This window comes from Grampus griseus (assembly GCF_964374135.1).
Source record: "Grampus griseus genome assembly, chromosome: 14".
Classification (NCBI taxonomy): Eukaryota; Metazoa; Chordata; class Mammalia; order Artiodactyla; family Delphinidae; genus Grampus; species Grampus griseus.
Genome location: NC_139008.1, coordinates 67,275,605 through 67,299,801, shown reverse-complemented (window position 1 = coordinate 67,299,801; position 24,197 = coordinate 67,275,605). Strand labels below are relative to the sequence as shown.

The 24,197-nt window shown below is 42.4% G+C and overlaps 1 protein-coding gene across 1 annotated transcript in view; it reads right to left on the bottom strand.

Moving 5' to 3' along the window:
* The window catches only part of CTNNBL1 (catenin beta like 1), a 169,496-nt gene that overhangs the window by 22,197 nt on the left and 123,102 nt on the right, over positions 1–24,197 (bottom strand). Inside the window, exons 12-13 of the mRNA XM_082669611.1 lie at positions 12,207–12,304; positions 10,707–10,787 (exon numbers count right to left, since the gene is read on the bottom strand). Of these exons, the coding sequence (XP_082525737.1) occupies positions 10,707–10,787; positions 12,207–12,304 (179 nt within the window). The remainder of the gene's footprint in view (positions 1–10,706; positions 10,788–12,206; positions 12,305–24,197) is intronic.

Below are 24,197 nucleotides of genomic sequence, written 5' to 3'. Positions count from 1 at the left end.
AAGTTTTAGCCACAGCAATCAGAGAAGAAAAGGAAATAAAAGGAATCCAAATCGGAAAAGAAGTAAAGCTGTCACTGTTTACAGATGACATGATACTATACATAGAGAATCCTAAAGATGCTACCAGAAAACTACTAGAGCTAATCAATGAATTTGGTAAAGTAGCAGGATACAAAATTAATGCACAGAAATCTCTGGCATTCCTATACACTAATGATGAAAAATCTGAAAGTGAAATCAAGAAAACACTCCCATTTACCACTGCAACAAAAAGAATAAAATATCTAGGAATAAACCTACCTAAGGAGACAAAAGGCCTCTATGCAGAAAATTATAAGACACTGATGAAAGAAATTAAAGATAATACAAATAGATGGAGAGATATACCATGTTCTTGGATTGGAAGAATCAACATTGTGAAAATGACTCTACTACCCAAAGCAATCTACAGATTCAATGCAATCCCTATCAAACTACCACTGGCATTTTTCACAGAACTAGAACAAAAAATTTCACAATTTGTATGGAAACACAAAAGACCCCGAGTAGCCAAAGCAATCTTGAGAATGAAAAATGGAGCTGGAGGAATCAGGCTCCCTGACTTCAGACTATACTACAAAGCTACAGTAATCAAGACAGTATGGTACTGGCACAAAAACAGAAATATAGATCAATGGAACAGGATAGAAAGGCCAGAGATAAACCCACACACATATGGTCACCTTATCTTTGATAAAGGAGGCAGGAATGTACAGTGGAGAAAGGACAGCCTCTTCAATAAGTGATGCTGGGAAAACTGGACAGGTACATATAAAAGTATGAGATTAGATCACTCCTTAACACCATACACAAAAATAAGCTCAAAATGGATTAGAGACCTAAATGTAAGGCCAGAAACTATCAAACTCTTAGAGGAAAACATAGGCAGAACACTCTATGACATAAATCACAGCAAGATTCTTTTTGACCCACCTCCTAGAGGAATGGAAATAAAACCAAAAATAAACAAATGGTACCTAATGAAACTTCAAAGCTTTTGCACAGCAAAGGAAACCATAAACAAGACCAAAAGACAACCCTCAGAATGGGAGAAAATATTTGCAAATGAAGCAACTGACAAAGGATTAATCTCCAAAATTTACAAGCAGCTCATGCAGCTCAATAACAAAAAAACAAACAACCCAATCCAAAAATGGGCAGAAGACCTAAATAGACATTTCTCCAAAGAAGATATACAGGTTGCCAACAAACACATGGAAGAATGCTCAACATCATTAATCATTAGAGAAATGCAAATCAAAACTACAGTGAGATATCATCTCACACCAGTCAGAATGGCCATAAGCAAAAAATCTAGCAACAATAAATGCTGGAGAGGGTGTGCAGAAAAGGGAACACTCTTGCACTGCTGGTGGGAATGTGAATTGGTACAGCCACTATGGAGAACAGTATGGAGGTTCCTTAAAAAACTACAAATAGAACTACCATATGACCCAGCAATCCCACTACTGGGCATATACCCTGAGAAAACCATAATTCAAAAAGAGTCATGTACCAAAATGTTCATTGCAGCTCTATTTACAATAGCCCGGAGATGGAAACAACCTAAGTGTCCATCATCGGATGAATAGATAAAGAAGATGTGGCACATATATACAATGGAATATTACTCAGCCATAAAAATAAATGAAATTGAGCTATTTGTAACGAGGTGGATGGACCTAGAGTCTGTCATACAGAGTGAAGTAAGTCAGAAAGAGAAAGAGAAATACCGTATGCTAACACATATATACGGAATTTAAGGAAAAAAATGTCACGAAGAACCTAGGGGTAAGACAGGAATAAAGACACAGACCACAAGAATAAAGACACAGTCCACAAGAATGGACTTGAGGATACGGGGAGGGGGAAGGGTAAGCTGTGACAAAGTGAGAGAGTGGCATGGACATATATACACTACCAAACGTAAAATAGATAGCTAGTGGGAAGAAGCCGCATAGCACAGGGAGATCAGCTCGGTGCTTTGTGACTGCCTAGAGGGGTGGGACAGGGAGGGTGGGAGGAAGGGAGATGCAAGAGGGAAGAGATATGGGAACATATGTATATGTATAACTGATTCACTTTGTTATAAAGCAGAAACTAACACACCATTGTAAAGCAATTATACTCCAATAAAGATGTAAAAGAAAATGGGAATATGATTAATAGAGATTAAAGAGAAATTCCAAAAAATCAGTAACCTCCTTAAGTATTGTAAAGATATCGTATTTTACAAAATTTCAAAGTGAAAATCTATATATACATTGAATTGTATTTGAAATACGACAATTTCAAATACAATAGAGTTAAGATTTAAAGGATGTCTTCCACAAATTAATTCATTCAACTCTCACATTTGAGAAGAGTGAAGGTGACCGTTTTCTCTGTGAAGCAATGACAACTCAACATCCACACACAGCATTTTTTACTTTTCAAAGCTGCGGATCTGCATTAACCTCACTTGTTGTATATGCCTGGTGTTGGGTATGTACAGCAAACACCATTTTCAGATCTCACAGATGGAAGAATTGAGATAGATGCCAAATGACTGTCACTGAGTTTCGGTTAGAGACTTAACTGGAACATGATTTCCTACTCCAAAACCTTTTTCTGTTAGTCCTTTCAGTCTGACAAGGGATGGGCAGCAAAAATTGAATAATAACAGCACAATTTCCTGAGTCCTTACTGTCTGCCAGGCACTGTGCTAATAAGCACTTTCATGGATTTCTCATTTTTCCTTAAACCCCAAGAGGTAAGAATCATTACTATTTTCACTTTCAAATGAGAAACTGAGGCTTAGAAGAGTTGGAGAACTCTCCAAAGGTCACAAAGCTCAGAGCTGAGTTAAGTGCTGGAGACAGGATAAAAACCCACACACGTCTGGCTCCAAGCCTGTGAGCACTTCCATAGTTCAAAGAAGGAAAAAGTCTTTGTTTTATAGACTTTTTCTGGTATTAGCATATGAGCATATGAGTTCTTTATGCCACATCTGGGAACTACTGCAAACCAGCAGCATTAAATGTAAGGTCATCTGGCTCCTTTGCCTGTCTTTTCCTTATAAATTGAAGAAACTTTAAAAAAAAAAAGAGGGGGGTGGGAATCTATAGCTAGACCAGCAAATTCCACATGCAACTTGGGAGAGTTAAACCAAAAAAAAAAAGACACTCTGAAAGGTTTTATTTTGTTCATTCCATAAGAGAGGGCTGGAATAAAAAACTTAGATGGTAATTCAGTGAATAGCTCATTAAATAGAACAGATTGCAATTCACAGCAGCATAAGCCTGTTTGGGGGCTGCTAAAATAAACAGCTTCGTCTCCAAAGACACACAAGGAGGTGGTACGTGTGGCATCAAGGTGCCATTTCTGCAGGGCTGTGTGTGTGTGTGTTCTAACCCTCCTCCAGCCACATCCTCACTTTAAATGTTCATCTGTCTTCGGGAGCACTACCAAATCACTACCTTTCCAGGTGCCTCTCTCTCTCTCCGCAGGCAAGTCGCAAACCTCCAAATGAGCGTGTGGATGCTACTCCTAATCTGCCCCTGACAGGCAGCGAGCTGCCCCTCGCTGATGGAAGGAGACAGTCATAAAAGAAGCTGCTATGAAGCCAACAGGAATCCCTCTTTTCTTAATAAGAGAGGACATGACTCAGAAACCCAGCAGGGGTCACAGTTACTGTCTGTAGTCATGGGCAGGAATTGCTCCACCATTGAGAAAAGGCCAATTTCCTTTTTTCTTCCAAAGCAAAGGGAGAGATAGGTATGTGGAGTTGGGGGAGGCACAAGCAACAGCAAAACAGAATCTTCCTCCAAGAGCTTCTGAAATAGGGCAGACTGTTAGAGAAGGATCCTAGGACTGCAGGTCACTTTCAGCAGGGGAAACAGAGGCTGGAGAATTAGTAAAAGGGATTTTTTTTTTTTTTTTTTTGAGAATATACAGCTAACTGATAGCAGTTCTAATAAGAATCCAAGGATATCAGGCCAGAGTTTGCCCACAAAGGGAAAACTATGTGTTAGGCCACAGCCTTAACACATGAGCATGTGCCAGGTTTTTACAAACAATCTCATTAATCTTCAAAATGACCCTCTAATAAAACTATCATGAAAACTAATACACATACACACACAGGGCAAGGCATTTCCCCAAAGAACAGAATTTATGTGTGGCAGAGCTGGGATTTAACCTTTGGCTGTATGACCCCTGGGTTCATGTTCCTTCTATGGTACCATGATGCCTCCATCACAGGTAGGCCATCCATTTCCAAATTCACTAAAAATAAACAAACAACTAGACTATTAGACTATTCGTCTGAATTTTCACAACATATAAGCCAGTCTTGAGAGAACCAGGGCTTCTGTGAAGCTGGGAGACTGTGGACCCCACTGAGAGAGGACAGAGAGGATGAGAAAAGCAAAACGGAGTGCTCAAGGCTGCACTGCAAGGTAAGAGTCAGAGGTGGGGGGCCAGAACTTCTCCTCCAATGGTAGGAAGGATGACTGTGATCGGGCAGGGCACGGGCAGGGAGGCAGGAGAGAGCGGGTGAAGGGGCATATGGCTAAATCTGCATCTAGGAAAGAAGCAAGCAGGACAGGGAAAAACACCATAGCATCCCCTGCCCCACACCTCTGGCTTCTACTGACTGTCAGCTGTGTTCTGCCAAGTTCATAGACTGAGAAGTTTGGGAACCACTGTTTCAAGAACAGCTGAGAGGAACTCTCAGCAGGACTCCCTTTTCTTAGGCTTGCCCAGGAGCTTCCAGCAGTTAGCAGACTTGACAGCCCTCTCACACTTCCACTGTCTACACACCTACCAGTGCTTTACGATCACCAATCCCACTCATTCATTCCTGCGCTTTACCCCCTTTGTACAAATCCTTAAATGAGTTTCAAATGCTAAGGAAATAGTCAAAGTCTGTTTCAGACATCACGGCCTGTGGATACTGTTTCATTACAAGGAGTCCCTCTTTCTCTTTCCAGGATAAAGCCTGGGATGATTTAACTGTGGCAAAATTAGCATACAATTTGTAAGTCATTATGGTGCAAAGTATGTGGCGAGAACACTTTATTGAATAAACGTGCTGAGAATAATTTTCCTAGGAACTAAAAAAAGGAAAACCTCTCTTCAAGGCTCTCCTCCTTCTTTTAAAATCCCTGCCAGTATCTATATAATTATGTCTTACTTCTGACACTCAGAAGCCTGGCATTTCTGTACATTTAACCAACAGAAGCCAGAAGGAACCCATGAGAAGTCAGGATATCTTCCCAACAACAGGGACCTTGGCATTTTCTGGGCTTTTTTTTGCTTGGGGAGTCAGGTGAAATCTGCTGAGACAAGCACCCTGGGTATTTATAGATCACAGAGAACTGCTGCTCACTAGAAGAGTCTTAAGAATTACATGACCTTTAAAAGGTTAACCAGGAAGCCCAAGGGTATGTTCAGATACACTGTGGCCCTGAAGTCACATGGACACTGAATATAACGTGAAAGCATTGGGCGACTGCCCAAGACGTGAAACTCTTTCCTAGTTACAGATTATTGTAGGTAATGCGACTTGAACTGAGTAGGTATATAATTATCAGTTTGTCCTGTAGACTCTTCTAAATAGGAGTATCTTTCTGTGTTTAATATAGCTACAGGTATGCCACAGAATTTACACAGTTGTAAAAAATATTTTTTTGATGATGGGGCTATTCAGAGAAAACAAAAATTAGGGTTAAAATGAGAGTTTAGATGTAATGTAGAAAACTCAGGACCCTCTATCTTCCTTAATACCCATGGACAAATATTAATTTTATTTCATGAGTAGTTGTCCTTCATTTACTGCATGTTAATCACTATGTAGGTCCTAAGAATATGATGAACAAGAGATTAGAGTCGTAGAGACAGAGAGTAAACAAACATATAAAATAATTACAGGTTACGAAGAAGCACTGGCATGGGGACACTACTTTACATACGGGTGTCACTGAAAAGCTCTCTGAGGGGGTGACATTAGGCTGAGACCTGAAAGTAGAAGGAGGCACCAGCGTGAGAAGAGGCAGGACAGGGGGAGAAGCAAATGCAAAGGCTATACAGCTGGAAGTTAACGCACAGCAGCAGGAGAGGAAGTGGGAGAAGTAGAGGGGACTCAGATCACACAAAATCTTGCAGCATTAGGGAAGGAAGAAAATCATGTGTGGAGAGAGGTGGTGGTAGAAACAGTGCTCACAGAGAAAAGAAAACTAAAGGTTCTCTGGCCACCTCTACAGGCCAGGACCTGTGGAAGCAGCTTTCACGTGTGTTATAGCTATGTCACCAAATTCCTAAATATGTAATTCCTCACAGACCCACAGGTTGGGACGTATACCTCAAAAACAAAACACCAGAAAGGAAGAAAATAAAGCTGGGGAAGTTAGGCTATTTGTCCGCAGTTGGAGAACCAGAAGAAGCCTGGCTCTAAAGCCCATGCTCCCCCCCACACCTTCTGCCCTGGAGTATAACTTATCACTCGCCCCAAAACTTAACTTGGCTTCCCACTGCCCCTCCTTTGCTCTTGTTCGTCTCTAGTCTGGAAATGGCTTATATGTCTCCTCCTTTTAAGGTTCAGCTTGAATTCTGCCTCATCCACAAAACTGTCAGGGGTGACTCGAGGTGCAGATGGCTTCCCCCCTGCTCCTTGGATTCTTCCAGCCCTCAGCAGCAGCAGCAGTACTCCTGGGGCCCATTCTTTTTTTGACACTTCCACCTGTGTTCACCCCAGCCAGTGCCTAGCTTACTGCCTTGCACAGAGCAGGTGCCTGTCATCTGCCAAATGACTGGATTCTTTTCAGTGAATTTTGGTCAGCTGCAAACCATGGACACTTGCACCGCCCCGTGGGAATCTGAAGTTTGCAGGGAAGATGGTGGCTCCGAGACACTAAAAATGTCAATACTTGATCCCCCTTCTCTTGGTCAATACCTGACCCTGTTATTTAAGGTGTTTTTTGTTGCAGACTTGGCAGAGTATATGAGATATTTATTCATTATGGATATGACAGTCAACGTTATCAAATGCCTGAGAAAAAACTATTCAATTCAGGTCAACAAATATTTGCTGAATTCCCAGTAGGTGTAGGACATCCAAGTTTAACGGGGGTGGGGTGGGGTGAGGCAACAAATCGGTTAAGAGAGACTTAAGAGAGTAGGCTGCATGAAGGAGAGATGAAATGAGGCGGTTTGTTCCAGGTCACTTCATACCTGTGAGGCGGCTTCATCTGGCAGGATGAGCCTGAGTGCTGGCAGAGAGCGCTGCTCACAAACACGTCCCTCCCCCCCGCACCCCGCCACGACTCTCCCAGCAACACTGAGGCTGCTGAGCACTAATAGCGTTGGAACGTTTGCCAGTGCCCAGCAAAACAGCCTTGGCATCAAGGAGACAGGTGTTTGTCAGGGAATGGCGGGGCCCTGCGCCTGTGCACACAGAAGCACCGTGAATGCTGGCGAGAGTGGCTGCAGCCATTACTCTCCGTCAGTGCTAATCAATTTCACACCCTCTTCAATGCTGGTAATAGATAATCTTGTAGGAAGCAGCCCAAGTTTCTTTTTTTTCTTTTTTTTTAACATCTTTATTGAAGTATAATTGCTTTACAATGGTGTGTTAGTTTCTGCTTTATAACAAAGTGAATCAGTTATACATATACATATGTTCCCATATCTCTTCCCTCTTGTGTCTCCCTCCCTCCCACCCTCCCTATCCCACCCCTCTAGGTGGTCACAAAGCACCGAGCTGATCTCCCTGTGCTATGCGGCTGCTTCCCACTAGCTATCTATTTTACGTTTGGTAGTGTATATATGTCCATGCCACTCTCTCACTTTGTCACAGCTTACCCTTCCCCCTCCCCCTATCCTCAAGTCCATTCTGTAGTAGGTCTGTGTCTTTATTCCTGTCTTACCCCTAGGTTCTTCCTGACCTTTTTTTTTTTTTTTCCTTAGATTCCTGCTCCCTGATGCCCAACAGCTTCCTCTGGTCTCTCTCAAAAAACAAAACAAAAGGAAACAACACCCTCCCCCCACCAAAAAAAAACAAACAAAAACCAAAGTCTATTCCAGGTTCACCTCAGATGAAGCATCTGATGGTGCCAATGCTCTGGTCTGCTAGGACAACTCCTTCTGGGTTATCTGGTAAGGAGGATGCTCTTAGGAAAAGGACTGCCTGGCATACTTAAAAGTTACATGGGAATTCCAAAAGAAGCTAGGAAAATCTAACAACAGCAGTAGCTTTTACTTATTGAGCAAAGTAAATACATAGTTTATGCTTAGTCTTCATGATAGCACTGAAAGGGAGGTGTTATGGCCATTTTACAGATGAGAAAATCACAGCTCGGAGAGGTCAACTCATTTGCCCAAGGTCTCAGAGCTAGGAAGCAGCAGAGCTCAAATTCAAATCCAGGCTTGTCTGACCCCCTACCTCATGCGCACCTTTCTACTAGGCTGCTGCTGGCACTCCATGAAGACAGTCGCTGATCAACCTCTCATTGTGCTTTTAACCCATTTCATTTTCAAAAACTGGCAGTTACCAAAGTATGCTCACCTGAATCTGAGGGAAAACGTTAAGTTGGAGGGGATTTGAGAGACCGCCTTTGCTGATGCCACATTATGGCTAAGAATCTGGGGCTACACAAGGCGCAGTGACAAGGTGTGGCGAGGCAGTGATTGTGAGGTGCATGCCCGCACTAAAATCCTAGCCCTCGGACTCCCAGGTGCGCCTTCAACCAGCCCTAAAAATCTCCTTCAGCAGATAACTTGGGGAATTCCGTCAGCAGGAGTTCTAATTGTCCCATGGCTGTTTCCCTACAAAAGTCTAGGGAAAGTTCAATTTGTTTCTGATTATCATTCAGTCAAAGATGAAGATATATACTTTGGCACTTTAACAATCACTAAGTGTCGACCATGTACAAGTTACTGTGAATGGAGGAAAAAAGGGAAGAGGAAAGTTTAATCAAAGAATAAAACAAAGGGGGTGAGGTGTGTGGAATGAAGGGACTGTGTGTGGAACATGCTGGTATCTGAAGTCCAGCCTCAGAATTCAGAGTCTCTGCCATTTACCCTGTAATAGTATCACCACATTAAAGAAGAAATTCCCAATCAATTCAATCAATCAACAAACATCTGAGGACTTACTAGGTTTAGAGAGCACAGGGAAATCACAAGAATGATACCTATGGTTACCTATCTACTGGTATTCATAAATGAAGGTATAGTTTGTGAAAGGGAATGGGTGGCTTAGAAGGGCACAGACAACAAGGTCACTGTTTTCCCCAAGCTCTAGTCTCTCACCCTGGCCTGAGGCACAACTTGAGGGAAGATGCTAGTGTAATTCCCAATGTACACAGCTCTGCCTCATGGCTGGCCTGCCCCAACACAGACGGGAGGGGTGCTGAAGCAGGCTCTCCCACCAGTGAGGCTCAAAAGCCTCCAGTGTGTCTTTAAGGCAAGAAGAGTGAAAAGAAAATAGAGTGATATAGCAAATCCAGATCACGAAGAAAATGGGCTCTACTACAGACTTTGAAAAAAGCAAAAAAAAAGGATCATTGTGCAACATGACCATAGACTGAGGGTACTTCCCTGGTGGTTCAGTGGTTAAGAATCTGCCTGCCAATGCAGGGGACATGGGTTTGATCCCTGGTCCAGGAAGATCCCACATGCCATAGAGCAACTCAGCCCGTGCACCACAACTACTGAGCCTGTGCTCTAGAGCCCACGAGCCACAACTACTGAGCCTGTGTGCCACAACCACTGAGCCCGAGCGCCCTAGAGCCCACGTGCTGCAACTACTGAGCCCACGTGCTGCAACTACTGAAGCCCGTGCTCCTCCACAAGAGAAGCCACCGCAATGAGAAGCCCGCGCACCACAACAAAGAGTAGCCCCTGCTCGCCGCAAGTAGAGAAAGCCCACACGCAGCAACAAAGACCCAACGCAGCCAAAAACAAAAAGAGAGAATACAAATCAGACATTAACCAATATGAAAACCTGCCCCGATTAAAGGGACAGATGAGAAATCAACTGAGGACAGAGATAGCAGAGAACAAAATAGAAGCAGATGAAAAATACAGGAGGTAGGGTAACACCCTAGGTAAGTATGGCTTGTCAAGAAAAAATATCTAGCAGGTTTCATCTCCCTCAGCAACCACCTCATCAGACAATGCGGCTCAGTCACTCTGACCTGGTTTGCAGGCCGTGCTGCAGAGCTTTGAGCTACCTTCTCTAGGTCTCCAGGTTTCATCCGCAAATGCGGGAACTGTATTCAATGACCTCACAGTTTCCTTCCAGTGCCTCCCTATGACTACAGAAGCCAGCAAGTGTGTGTGCCAAGACACACTCTGCCACTGTGGTACCACGTCACAGCACTGTGCTTTGGTCAGATTTTCGAAGAGAAGCTCTTATCAAGGGTACTTGTGCTACCACCCAGACTCCCAGGTCAGACCGGGATCAATTGTACACATCCATCCTCTTCAGGGACTTGACTCCTGTTAAAAGGGCAGTTATAACCACTGGCAGACTGTCATCTGCTCAGCTCTTACGACATGTTAGGTGGCACACAAAGGTAGATGGCACCTTTGCCCTTGCCTGTCCTGTGGGGAGATACGAGGTGCACAAGGGACCCAATGGAGTGCAAGTCAATAACTGGCAAAAGACAGGCAGGGATACGTACGTGTTTTTCCCCTTCAATCTTCTTGTCGGCCACCTGCATTGCATCCAGATATTTAAAATGCAATTCCATCAGCCTGTCAACCTGAAAGAGAGATACTTCACAGGCATGAGTGAGAAAGAAAGAGTATACCAAGGCAAGAGAACACGGGAGCTCCTATTCGTCTTACTGTCACTCCCCACAAAGGGAGAGCCACTCTACCACTTCTCACTCTGGATATGAGCTTTGCTGTGGAACACATCAGGAAGGGATCAAACGGCTCGGGCAGAACAAAGCAAACACTTAGCATGGATGCAGTTTGAACACAGGCCATTCCCGAAGGACACTATGCATTCCCAGCCCTTCTAGGTCTCCCCTGAATTCACCTTGTTAAAAACAAACAAATAAATAAAAATTCAAGTCCCATCTTGCACAGAGAAGAAGCATGAAGTTACATACTTGATATTCACTTAGAACTATACAGAAATTTCTTTTTTCAAACTGAAACCTTTCATGTTCAGATTCTGCCCCAGAGCTGATCTTTTTTTAAAAACGGTCTAAGTAAAATCTCTTTAGTTGCTTTTCAGTCAGAAGAGAGTGCAAGAAAAACTCCTTCACAACTTAAAAAAAGCCCCTGACTTTTGCTTAGCAATAACCTAAAAATCAGTTTCAAACTTAGCAAAAGTCATGCTTCAAACATGGCCTGAGGAATACTGAGTGGGCTTGAAAGTTTCATTTTTTTCCCTAAGACTTCCAAAAGATTGAAGGAACACTGTGAAGCCAGCCTAAACTTCTAACCTCTCTTTTTACTGGGTTGGCACCACTATGGTTCTTGGCAACCCTGGTATTTACCAAGGAGCTTGTACTGATTAATAGTAGATGTTGCTTCAACACAGCATCAGACAGTCAGGAAGACTGTGCCCAAACCTTCCCTGGTTAACAATGATGACCCTAAGATCTTATATATTTCAGTTTACAAAGTATTCTCATATTCACTATTTCCTTAAACATTAGGAAAACCTGATAAGGCAGGCAGGGAAGATAGAGAGCAGCCCTAATTTTAAAGATGAGGAAGCTGATGCACAGACATTAGATAATGTCACCAGGGTGACATGATTGCTAAGATGTTCTGTGTCCTAACCCAATGGCCTCTTCTTCCTTTTTTTTCTTTTTTTGCAAACAACAATTGCACTTATTTGTATTACTTACATGGTAACAAATGGTTTCATTGCATATTAAGAATTTTTAAAGCACTGACCTAATCTTTTCCTCCTCATCTTAATGATCCATAATGGTACACTGTTGCGTACAGAAATGGTTTCAAAATACTTGGGGTCAAGGGTGATGCATTAGGAGATGAGAGGCAGAAAAACCTTTGAGATCCAAACCAATGGAGCCCAGATGCTGGAGAAGATATTTTAGGGCAGGAACACTTAACCCAGCACTCCTCAGATCGCATCAGGGAGATAGTGATTCTATTCCCGCTGGTCCCAGTCCCATCTTTACAGTCCAACAAGCACCCACCTTCTCACTGTCATTTTCAGTGAATTTATTCAGAAGCCGGGTCCGCTGCTGCCCTCTCAGGTTCCGCAGGAGGGAAGCCAGGATCGAACAGACATGCTCTGTGTTGGGAAGGAGAAAAGAGAACATGCTGTGATCAGAGCAGTAATTATTACCTCTCTTCAAGCCTGGTCTGGTTCTATTGAAGGAGGAATAAGTAGGTCTTCCCTGACTGCTGCTATTGCTTAATAAGACAAGAACCTAAATTGTGTCAATGGAAAACTGAACTGATTTTCACATACGGTGCAAGAAACATATTCAAAAGGGATTATATCCCCAAAGACAACTTGAGCAAGTGAATCAAAACTAAGTTAGAATTTCTGTTCTGCCTATAATTAATTGAGTTTTATTGTCTGCAACAGAACCTCAAACTAATCCCCCCATTTACAGAAATAACCGGTAAATAGAGTATGAATACTAACCATGAGGTGAGCACATAACGAACAAATAAGACATGTTCTACCATATTCTCAAATTACCTTATAACTTCCCCAGGTAAATATCTGAGAATTAAATAAGAAATACGAAAGGGTCCCAGTGCTATCACTTACATTCTGGTGCACCTAAAATCCCTACCTCAAGTTTAAAGACAGCAGGACAGTAAGGACTTCAAAAGGATAACAATGTTTTTTCAGTCCACATAACCTATAGGCTTCTATTATGAGATACTATTCTTCTAGCCAGGGAAGAAAAGGGTAATTGAAGGGTATATCATAGGCTTCAGCTGTAAAGAGGTTCTTTTCTTTAAAAAGGATTTTTAAAAACCAAGGATAATGACGTTGAAAAGGAGATGGCAGAGTAAAGTTTGTTTTGAAATAAAATGCTCACAGTGTGGGCAACAAATATTCTGTTTGAAAACTGACTGAACATCTTCATATGCCAAAGTTTGAGTTCTCAAAAAGTCATTTTCCTCACTTATATCAGAGAAGCATTCCTCACTACTTCATTTCCCCAATCTCTTAATGCTAGAGTTATTCAGTCTTTAGACTTCTATTTCTACCTCCTACTCCTTCTTCTATCTACTTTCACCTCCCTGGGGATCTCATCTAGTCCCACAGCTTTAAAGACCATTTACGTGCTGACAACTCCCAAACTTGTGTCTATAGGCCAGTCCTGTTTTCTGAACACAGGCTCATGAATTCACCTGTCTACCTGCTCTCTCCACTTGGTTGTCTAGCAGGACTGAACATGGTTTTGGAACCAAGCTCCTGACCTCCCTCCTCAGGCCTGTCCCCAGTTTGTTCCACTGAGTTAATGGCAACAAGGTCCTCCAGTTTCTCAAGCCAAAAACAGTGGCGATATCCTTGATTCTCTTCTTTCTCACATGTCCCACAGAAACCTTATCAGCTGTAGTTTCAAATTACACCCAGGACTCCATGTCTTCTTACTGCTACCCCCACTGCCATTACACTGGTCCACAGCACCATCACCTCTTGCTTGGAATACTCAGCAGCCTGCTTGTGGAGCTCTCTGCTTCCACCCTTGCTGGCTTTGGCCTGATCTCCATAGAGCAGTCAGAATGATCCTTTAGGTTAAAACCTAAGTCAGACCCTATCATTCTTCTGTGTAAAACCCTCTAATGGCTCCCCACTCACTCAGACTAAATGCTGTTTCTAACGTCAGACAGGTTTCTGCCCTGGGGCCTCTGTACTTACTGTTTTCCTTGCCTGAGATGCTCACCAGACTATCTGCATGGCTCAATCCTCAAATCTAGCTTTACTCAACTGTCATCTTCTCAATGAGGCTTTTTCTTGACCACACTATTTAAAAATGCAGTGCTCCAACACCACCGATTTCCAAGTCTTAACTGCTTTATTTTTCTCTTCAGCATGCATTATCTTCTAAAATACTGTATAATTAATTATTTGTTTTGTTCACTGCCACCCTTCAATTAGAATATAAGCTCCTTGAAGGAAGGGATTTTAGTCTGCTTTGTTCATTGGTATATCCCTGGTCCCACAACAATGTCTAGCACATAGTAGGTGCTTTAGAAATACCTGCTGAACAAATGGGAAGAAAGCAGGCTCTCAATACAAGTTTTTGGTGGTGGTGGTGGTGGTGGTGGGACCAGACAAACAAATCACTCTTGAACTCTGGGTATTTTTCAAATGCCTTTGAATAGCTTTCACCTTTTGTATATAGTGCCTATCCCAAGTTCAGAGTAATAGCACCCTTGCATTGGTAATATGCTCTCAAACCATCAGTTACAAAACGGTCCTTAAAGATATTTTGCATTTGGGACTAAGTGGATGACTTTTTCTTAGGGAGCCATCAGTTTGAATAAAATATCTCTAGTCAGTAGATTCACTTTTTTAAGTATAAATTTTTTCTTAAAATATACTGTGGAGAGAGGTATTATACCTTCTCAAGACCCCAAGTTCTCCCCAATATCTTTCTTCTAACTTCCGATGTAAAGCTGGGATTGAGCTGGTATAAGCTCCACCTTGATAAAAAGGAAGGGGCACGGAACAGGAGTAGGGTGAGATGAGGGCAGAAAGTGGCGAGTGGACAGCATAGGACCTGTCTTCACAGGAAGGCAAAAACCATCATGAACCTAGGGTAAGGAACCAAGACAGCTCAGCTCAGGGTGACAAAGTATAATAAGAAGGGACGTCTTTGGAGGCTCACATCAGGCAAAAACAACAAAAAAAAACAAACTTCTGTGTATGTCAAGGAGAGAAGATTAGAAGAAAGAAGAGTGGGGGACATAATCAGTTCTGCAATCTTGGGCCAAGCAACTGGATGTGGCTCTGATCTCTTCAAGCTGGTGAACAGGCCATAAAAAATGCAGTGAATTTTAACAAGCTTAGTTTTGAAACTTTGAAATTACTCAGCATGACAACTGCTAACAACTTCCATGTATATATATGACAATCTGACAACCATAGAGGAAGAAAAAAAAAATCAGTCAGAGAGTTCTCATAGATTATCTAGGCCAAATCTCTTATTGTACCTATAGAAAAATCAAGGCCCGGAGAGAAGTGACTTGTCCACACAGCTAATGGGTGCAAGAGGTAGAACCCAAATTTCAGATTACTCACTCAATCATTCACTGACCGCTTACCTCTGTGCCTGGCAAGCACTTGGTTATCAGGGCCTCCAAACAACATAGTATCCCTAACCTTAAGGAGCTCTGTGTTTAGTGGGGAAAACAAAACAATAATTACAGTGCAGTGTGACAAGTTCCATCACTGAGGTAGGCAGAGGGGATCTGGGGAGCACAGACAAGGTATAGCTGACCTAGAGGAATTCCCACTGGAGCTAACAAACAACTGAAAATCTTAAAACAAAACAAAACTAAAAAGCCATGGCTGACAACTAGATAGAGAAGATAGAGCACTCCAGGCAGAAGGAACAATATATGCAAAGGCCGGTTTGGATGGCATATCACACACACATGCAGGAGGAGAGGCCAGTCAGGTGGGGAAAGGCTGGAGAAAAAAGCGACAAGCTTCCACCAATGAATTTTAAGCTGTAGACAGATAAGACTAGATATGAGTTTAGACCAATCCTTGGCTGCTAGATTCCTTTTAGAGATCAAGATAATGTTTCTCTTTCCTGATAAATTTTTTGTGCTTTTTACCTGAGTTACCTCTTTGCCTTGGCTGTTAAGAAGCTCAAAGGTGAGTCCATGCTCAAGCACAGGAGTCAATTTCTTTTACTACTTTATTATTGACTCTCTCCATCCTCCACCAATGGATTTTAAAATAAAAGGAATGGATGCATATGGTAAAAACCAAACTATACAAAAAGATATGAATGTCCTCAACAAATATTTATTGAGCACGTACTAATAGTTTTCTTTCCCCATACTCCTCTCACTACCCTGTTCATCTCTCCCAAAGGACAAAAAACTACTAGTATCTTGTGTACACCTACAGGAGGGGAAAAAAATATATATACATACATACACACATGTATGTATATATACATACATGTGTGTAAATATACACACACATATATTCTCTACTATATTTTTCCATATCAGCACATACTTTTTTTTTAATGGCTGTCAGGAATTCCACTGAACTTATTTATCATAATTTAACTAATGCCCCAGTCATGGATATTAGGTGGGTTCCAGTTTTGGGTTGTTTGTTGTTTTTGCTATTAGAAACAATGCTGCAATGAACGTCCATGTACACGTATTCTGGCACGTATACCTTTATTTCTGGCATGGATACACTTTTGCACATATATTCTTATGGCAAATTCCTAGAAGTGGAAGTGGTGAGTCAAAAGCTATTGACATATAAAATGTTGAAAGACAATGACAAATTGTCTTCCAATAAGGTTGTACCAATTAACTTCCACTCTCAGTATGTGTATGTGTGTGTATCTATGTGTTTTGTACATACAAAAAGCTTTGATGATTACCTTTTACATGTGGGAAGCATGTAACTTAGTAGGAAAAGCTTACATTTTGGAGTCAGACAACATAGGTTCAAATCTAAGCTCCTACCACTTGCTTAAGGGCATGTCCTTAAGTAAATTAACCAGAATGTGCTGGGAAATACCTACATGCACATACACGTATATCATACATACACACTGAGAGTGGAAGTATAATTTTACATACATAGTGTAAAAGAATATCTGTTTTCCCATATCCTCACTCAGATTGGATATTATCCAACTTAGAAATTATGACAACCTTGTAGGTGAAAAATGGGATCTTCTTTCGATTAGCATGTTCTTATTCTTATTATGAATAAGGTCAAACACCTTTTCTGACGTTTACTGACCATTTGTATTGCTCTCTGTGTGAACTGCCCGGCCTTATCCTTTGCCCATTTTGATTTCTATGAGCTCTTTGTAAATTAAGAATATTACCCTTTTGTCTTCTACACTGCAAATATTTCCCCCAGTTTGACATCTGTCTTTTGACAAATTCTTACTCAAAGCTAAGATTTAGTATCACCATATTGTTTTGCTGTAAGTTGCTTCAAATTCCGGTATGAAAGTAAGCAGGGTACAATAATAACTGTCACGAATTTATTGTGTATCAATAACAGTAGGCTTGAGTCTGTACACAATTTTCTCATTGAATCTTCACTACTAAGCTATGCAAAAGGTACTATTCTCATTTCTGATTTATTATGCAGAATCCAAGTGTCACAGAGGTTAATCAATTTACTTAGTAGGTCATGTCCTTGAGAGAGTGGTGGGAACTTAGGTTTGAACCCATGTTGTCTGGCTCCAAAATGGAAGCTTTTCCTGCTAGGTTACAGGCGCCCACATATAAAAGGTAACCATCAAAGCTTTTAAAGAAGAAACTTTTATGATAAAAGAGATCAGAAACTAAACCATGTAAAACCTGAAAATGTGCTTCATGGGGGGGGGAGGGCTCACTGTGTCCAAAAGACAGGCACTATGTAAATGTGGATTAACAAAAAAGTCAATAGTTTTAACGAGAGGAAAGTGAAGCGAAAGGCCATATGGAGGTAAGACATGAATAACACCCTTCTTTTCTCTCTTACTGAATTACCCTTTCCAGAAGCAATTTCTAGCAGAGTCCAAATAAAGAAGTGACTTTGAGTTCTGGGCAGTTCCACAAATACTAAACCAAAACTTCTCAATAATTCTCCCACTTAATCTTCCTGATTAAAATGGATGAGGAGTTGCAAGAGAATGTTCTTTTATTTTTTGGGGGTGGGGTGGGGGGGCCACGCTGCGCGGCTTGCGCAATCTTAGTTCCCCGACCAAGGACTGAACCCAGGCCCTGGCAGTGAGAGCGCAGAGTCCTAACCACTGGACCGTCAGGGAATTCCCAAGAGAATGTTCTTTATATACCTCAACAAGATGGGATGTGGGGTGCTGGTGGCACAGAGAGAGTGTCAGGAGCTGTAATTTTCAAAGAGGAAAATATAATATAGAGGAAAATCATTTTTTCTGGAACTAGATCATATTAGCATGTATTTCCACAGCTCATCCCAGCCTGGAACAGGAGATACCTTGATCAATTGCAGTGGTATACTAAGAACAAATGACATATATCTGTTAGTTTGGGATTTTAAGTAAAGGACAGGTTGTCATAGGCAGACCTGAATCTGCCTATATTCTTTGCATCTCTCTCTCTGGGTGCTGTGGCTGGTCGTAGGTCACTGGTGCCTGCCAGATAGGAAAACACTTCATTCACCCTAAGTTTTGCGCATACACATGAGTGCAAACACACACACACACACACACACACACACACACGCTTTCATTAGCCACTAATAAATGTAGCTTCCCTAGGAACAGATTTCAGCCCAAGGTGGTGTCAATTTCTCACGCACCAAGGAGATGGGGAGAGCTACTGGCACAGAGAGCAGGGGAGATAACAGGTTTATCTGCTGGCCAACACCGCTCAGCTGCTCTGTCATTTCGACAGGATAAAATGGAGGTGAAGGATGGCTATGGAGCTGTCAATATAGACAGGGTGGATGTGGTGGCCCCACTGCAGAGAACAACCTCTAAGGCAGGACCCAGGAAGAGCAGAACATATGCACGCACGCACACACACATTAAAGGAATCCACAAGGCGCAAGGAGGGGAAGGTCACGCAAATCTACACTTTGAAGTCACTAGGTAAGGAGGCAGGGGTCTTGGTGGAGAATTAGAGAGCCAGTATTGAAACTGTGTGCCAGTGTGAGTCCTTTCCTGCTGGGTGCCTTGCTCAACAGTCAGACAACTGACTGCCTCAGACACTAATTAGTGAAACTGCCTGGAGGAGTGGTTCTGGCCCATTCTTCCCCCAGCTCAAATCCCTTCAGGGCCTCTCCAGAGTGATTAGCAATGGGTTAGACCCCCCTGGATATATGCAATGGGGGCTAAAAGTTTGAATCTCTAGGGTCAATCAGAATTCTGTAATTTTCAGAGCTGAAAGGAGAATTAGAAATCTTTGTTTCAACTCCTCTGAGATTTCGAGTACAGAAACAAAAGCCCTGATAAAGGATGTGATTTGCTGCTTCCAGTCAAAAGTACCTTTCTAGGCCACTGAAATCTAGATCTGCAATTTGTCCCCCCACTCCTTATTTTTTCCTTCTTAAAATCATGACAAACACTTTTGAGAATCTGATGAACCCTATGCATGACATTCCCTCCCGTATATATAGATACAAATGCCACATTTCCATGAAGTTTCAGAGCGTTCCCATCTCTTAGGGATGGCCAAGATCTAGTATACCCAGATCAGAGGTCTTTCCAGAATGGCACAACCAGACTGTGGCAATCACTCTAACCAGCCTCCTGCAGTATGTGCCACTTTTGTAAAGAATGAGATGGAAGTGCATTTCCCATCCTCATCCTTAAAAAAGTATGGTCCAAATCCCAATAGGCTGACGTCACCTCTCTCTGTGAGGAGAGTTATTCATCCAGACGGGCCTATAAACAACTAGGCCTATCAGTGTCCTACTGCTGAGAGGTACACTGAGAGGACTAACTCCAGGGACCTCCTCCAGAAGCGCTAAGTGAATTAATTAATTATGTGGGGCTTCAGGATCAGACAGACTTGGATTCAAATCTTGCCTCTGACACTCACTAGCTGGTTAAACTAAACCACTGGCATACTGTTTAATCTCTGAGCCTCAGTTCTCTTATTTGTAAAATGCGGCTGTCCCTTCTATTAAATCCATTGTATCAAATGAGATATGTACACAGTAGGCACTCAACAGACATTAGTTTGAGATCTGCTGCATTGAAAAAGAGCATCACAAGAGATTCTCTCACTGAGGCACCTGCCAGAGATCACCACCTCACTCCTTCCGTACTGCATCCTGATCACATGTTGGCAACTGAACATGTTTCAGTCGGCCTGGGCTATTCTAACTAGCCCCTGCTGAGATAAATAGGAACTTAGATGGCTTGACTTTCTCAGCTGGTAGGGCTATTTTCTACAACTCGAGATTTGTTCTAACTCTAAAATGGAACAAGGCCAACTTCACTCAGAATCTTTAATCCCACAATAAATTAAAATAAAGACCTTATGTGTGGTTGCCTATAAAGCCAAATAATAGAAGATTCTGGGAGACCTGCAAACAGCCCTGAGGTGGGCAGTGGCTATTTATCAGTAAGCTGAAGGACACAGCACATCTAAGCAGAGATGGTCCTTGCCTTTTGATCTTGCTGCAAGAACTGAAAACACAACACATGATCTGCAGAGGAAATGAAAAAGACACTCTCCTTTATGAGTTTTATAACCACAGGACAAATAATTACAGGGCACCAAGTGGTACATACACCAGCCATTCCTTTACTCAAACTTCTGAGTACCTACTGTGTGCCAGGCAATGTACTAAGTACTGGGACCGTAGAGATGAAAGAAGATGGCCCACTCTAGAGAAGCTCATCCTCATCATCTTATGGGCAAGGCTGGAGGTGTTACACTGGCAAGTAAATGTCTGTGAGCTCACAACCCCAAGTTTTCTATGGCAAAGCTGGTAGACAGAAGCTAGAATTTTGGGTTCTAGGAGCACATTTAATTCTTGAAGCACATATTTGGACCACATTCTCGAATCCTGGGACAAATGGACTACTATTTATATTAGCAAGTCTCCCAAGGTGATGACTGGGGTGGAGGTAGGGAACAGAGGGAAGAAGGTGACAAGGTGCACAGTAATAATTCCCAAATGTGACTTCCTCATCCTTCTGTGCCTCTGGATTTCAGAGGTGTCCCACTTGCATCTCTGTTGGAGTTTTGGTCCCATGAGGCAGGGGAAGATTATATTTACCAGAAAGGAAAAGGAGGCATTAACCAGCTGAGCTGGGCCACAGGACTATCTTTGGGACAGGAACTGACACTGATTTATTCATTTATTCATAAGATAGAATCCTACAACATATAAGATACAGTGTTTGGGGACTGAGACAATCAGACAATCCTGCCCGCTAGGTGACTGAGGTATACTATGTCTAAAATTACTTGACAGAAAGTGATAGTGAATGAGGAAGGGGCAGAAACTACTAATGAGGCAAATACTCTTCCAGTGAGGATATCTGGGAAGGCTGGTAGGCAAGATGGCCCTTGAGCGGAGCCTTGAAGAACAGAAGCAGGTAAGAGAAGAGCCTCGGCAGGAGAAGGGGCAATGGGAACAACATTATTCCAAACAGATGGACAAGCGTGAAGCAAAGGCATTAAGTTGAAACGTACAGGGTACAGGCAATGAACTGGGAGGAGATCAGTGTGGTGGGAGGGAAGGGGGACAAAAGGTGATTAGGTTGGAAAGGTGGGGAAGGGGTACAGATAATGGATAAATATACATGCTGGACTATGGAAAGTGGACCCTAACCAACACCCCAATGGCCTGGCATTTAAATACTGGCCCAGCATGGCTCATTGGGGAATGAATTCAGGGCTGATCTGCCCACCCAGCTTCAGAGCCTGCACCTCCTTCCAGCAGCCCAAATGGTTAAGAAAGATATGGGTCAGCCAGAGCTCTATTCTTAGGATGGAAATGGTCCCTGTACTTCAACCAGCAGGCCCATGTCATGGCAAGATCTTGCAGGGCCACTTTAAAATTCAAGGCCATGCTGAAGAGCTGCCTTTGTTTAAGGCCATTAGCTCTTTTGTTTTAATGAAATCACACAGAAGTGATCTTCCCTCATTTCTAAAATGAAAGCCATCTCTGTTTTATTGCTGAACCTTGCTGCCCACCTCGCCCTGAGCTCCCCCAGATGGAGAGACATCCTGCTTTCTGGTAAGACTCTAGATGCAAACAGGATGTTTAAAATACCCTAATTAGATCGATCTTGACTTCAGCACTGGTGTGTTGGAATACAGATTAATCTGTTCCATGCCTGGCACTGGCAGCTGAAGCAGCAGGAGGCCCTGTCAAATAAAGCCATAACATCACACTGCTCTGCCTTTATTATTATTTTTTCCCTTTTTACATTTCATTATAATGGACATCTGCCTAGCAGGGGATGTGGTAACCCAAGAAGAGTCATGCATGTGCACTCAGCCACTCCAGGTGAATATTGATGCAAGTCAAACACTCTTTTCAAGACAGATGGATCTGTGTTAAGCATCTATATATAGTCCCTTTTAACACATACACAAAATACATATATTCCTATTCTTCACAAACATTTACTGAACCCTGGCAGGCACTGGGCTAGAGACTGGAGACATAAAGAGGCAAAATTTATTGTAAACCTATTATGTGCCTATGTGTGCTCTGCATGTATTACTTTATTTAATTCTCACAACAATCCTCTGAACCATGTTTATTATCCTCCCCATTTTACAGATAAGAGACTAGAGACTCAGCTAGGAAAAGAACTTTGCCTCCCAGGGTTTCACAGCTAATTAGAAAGTAACCTCATTAGTCCCACTATAATAAAACTTGATTATTTTCCTCAAGAGTTAAAAAATACCCAATAAGCATATTAAAAAAGCATTCAGCCTCAGTAGTAATACAAATAAAATCATGAGATAGTTTCATTTGATAAAAGTTTTCAAAATACCTGACGCCTGGAAGGCTGTGGGGAGCTCCCGTAAACTCTCCTACACTGCTGGCCCTGTGAGTACTGATGACGCAGTACTGAAACCGCTTTTGCTATGTGAACCTCCCCAACAGATGGTAAGCTCCTCCAAGGCATGGTCCATCTTATTCACTGACACACCTCAGTGTCTAGCCTTGTGCCAGAGATTCAACTAATACTGAATTTGACATCCTAACTAAACAGCGTGGTAAGCGAGATGTGAACTTGGAATACAAATGATGAGACTCCTGAAGGCCATTTTTCCAAAAAGTAGTTTTTAGTATGTTTGTTGTTTGCAATTTTGAATGCATTTTCCATTGAAACAGGCCCACTGAAACCCATTTAACCTGAAATACAGCCAAAATTAATTCAGTATTCTCATTTTTCAGTTGCAGTGAGATTCTACAAAGTGTCTAAGCATCTACTGGGTACAAAGCAATATGACAGGTGTTGCTTTTTAAAAATTTAGTTCCACTTCCCCATGGAATTTCTTTCCTTCCTTTCAGAGTTCCAGTAGCACTATGGATTTAAGAAAATGTTTAAGTGCTAGCTTAACTAATTTACGGATTTGAATCTGTGGGAAAATGGGCCTTACAGCAAGAAAGGGCTATGTATGCCCAAGAAATGCTTCTTTCTGCTACACAATTATTCTCCAAGAATTCAGAGTGAAACAAAAACAAAAACAAAAACAAAAACAGAGGGATGTGGCATCTAATTCTCCCAACTCAGGGCTTGAGCTGAAAGCATGAAGTTCCCTAGAAGTCTAATGTTCATATATCAGGGAAGGCCCATATCTTACATGGGCTGAAGGAGAGGTCCATGGAACTCTAAGTGTCTGCCACGTGCGTACGCAACTGTCTCCTTGGAAAATGATTCCAATCTGTAGTTTTCTATGGCTCCTACAAGGTGCTTTGTCAGTGAAACCAACCCTATCACTCCAGCAGAGGCAGTGTGGATTGGGGAATGATACTGGTTCTGGGGAGTACCACTCTGAGATGGCCTAGACAAGCGCTGCCCAAGAAAGGTGTTCTATACCAAGTGGCAGCATCCTGACTGGTAGAGACTGCCAGCTACCTACCCAATTTCTCTTCTTATTTCTTACTAATAGAACCTATATTTACTTGGTAATATGCCCAGCTTAAAAAAACAAACAATAACAAACAAACCACCACTTCCCTTATAGCTAGGTATGACTGTGTGACTAACTTTGGGTCAAGACTTAAGATGAACTGGTATTTGGGACTTCCAGGAACGGCCACGACCCCTTCTGCCCTGCTCCCTTCCCCTTTTGCTCTTCTGTGGATTCGAATGTAGACATAGTAACTAAAACTCTAGGAACCATCTAAGACCATGAGGCAATCCTGAAAACGGAAGCCAGGCATTTTATAGGTGCCTGGGGCGCATTAACAAGCAAGCAAACATCCCTGGCCCTGTGATAAGGAAGAGAATGACAGAAGGAAGCTGGGCTCGGGCTGACACTGTGAAAGTGCC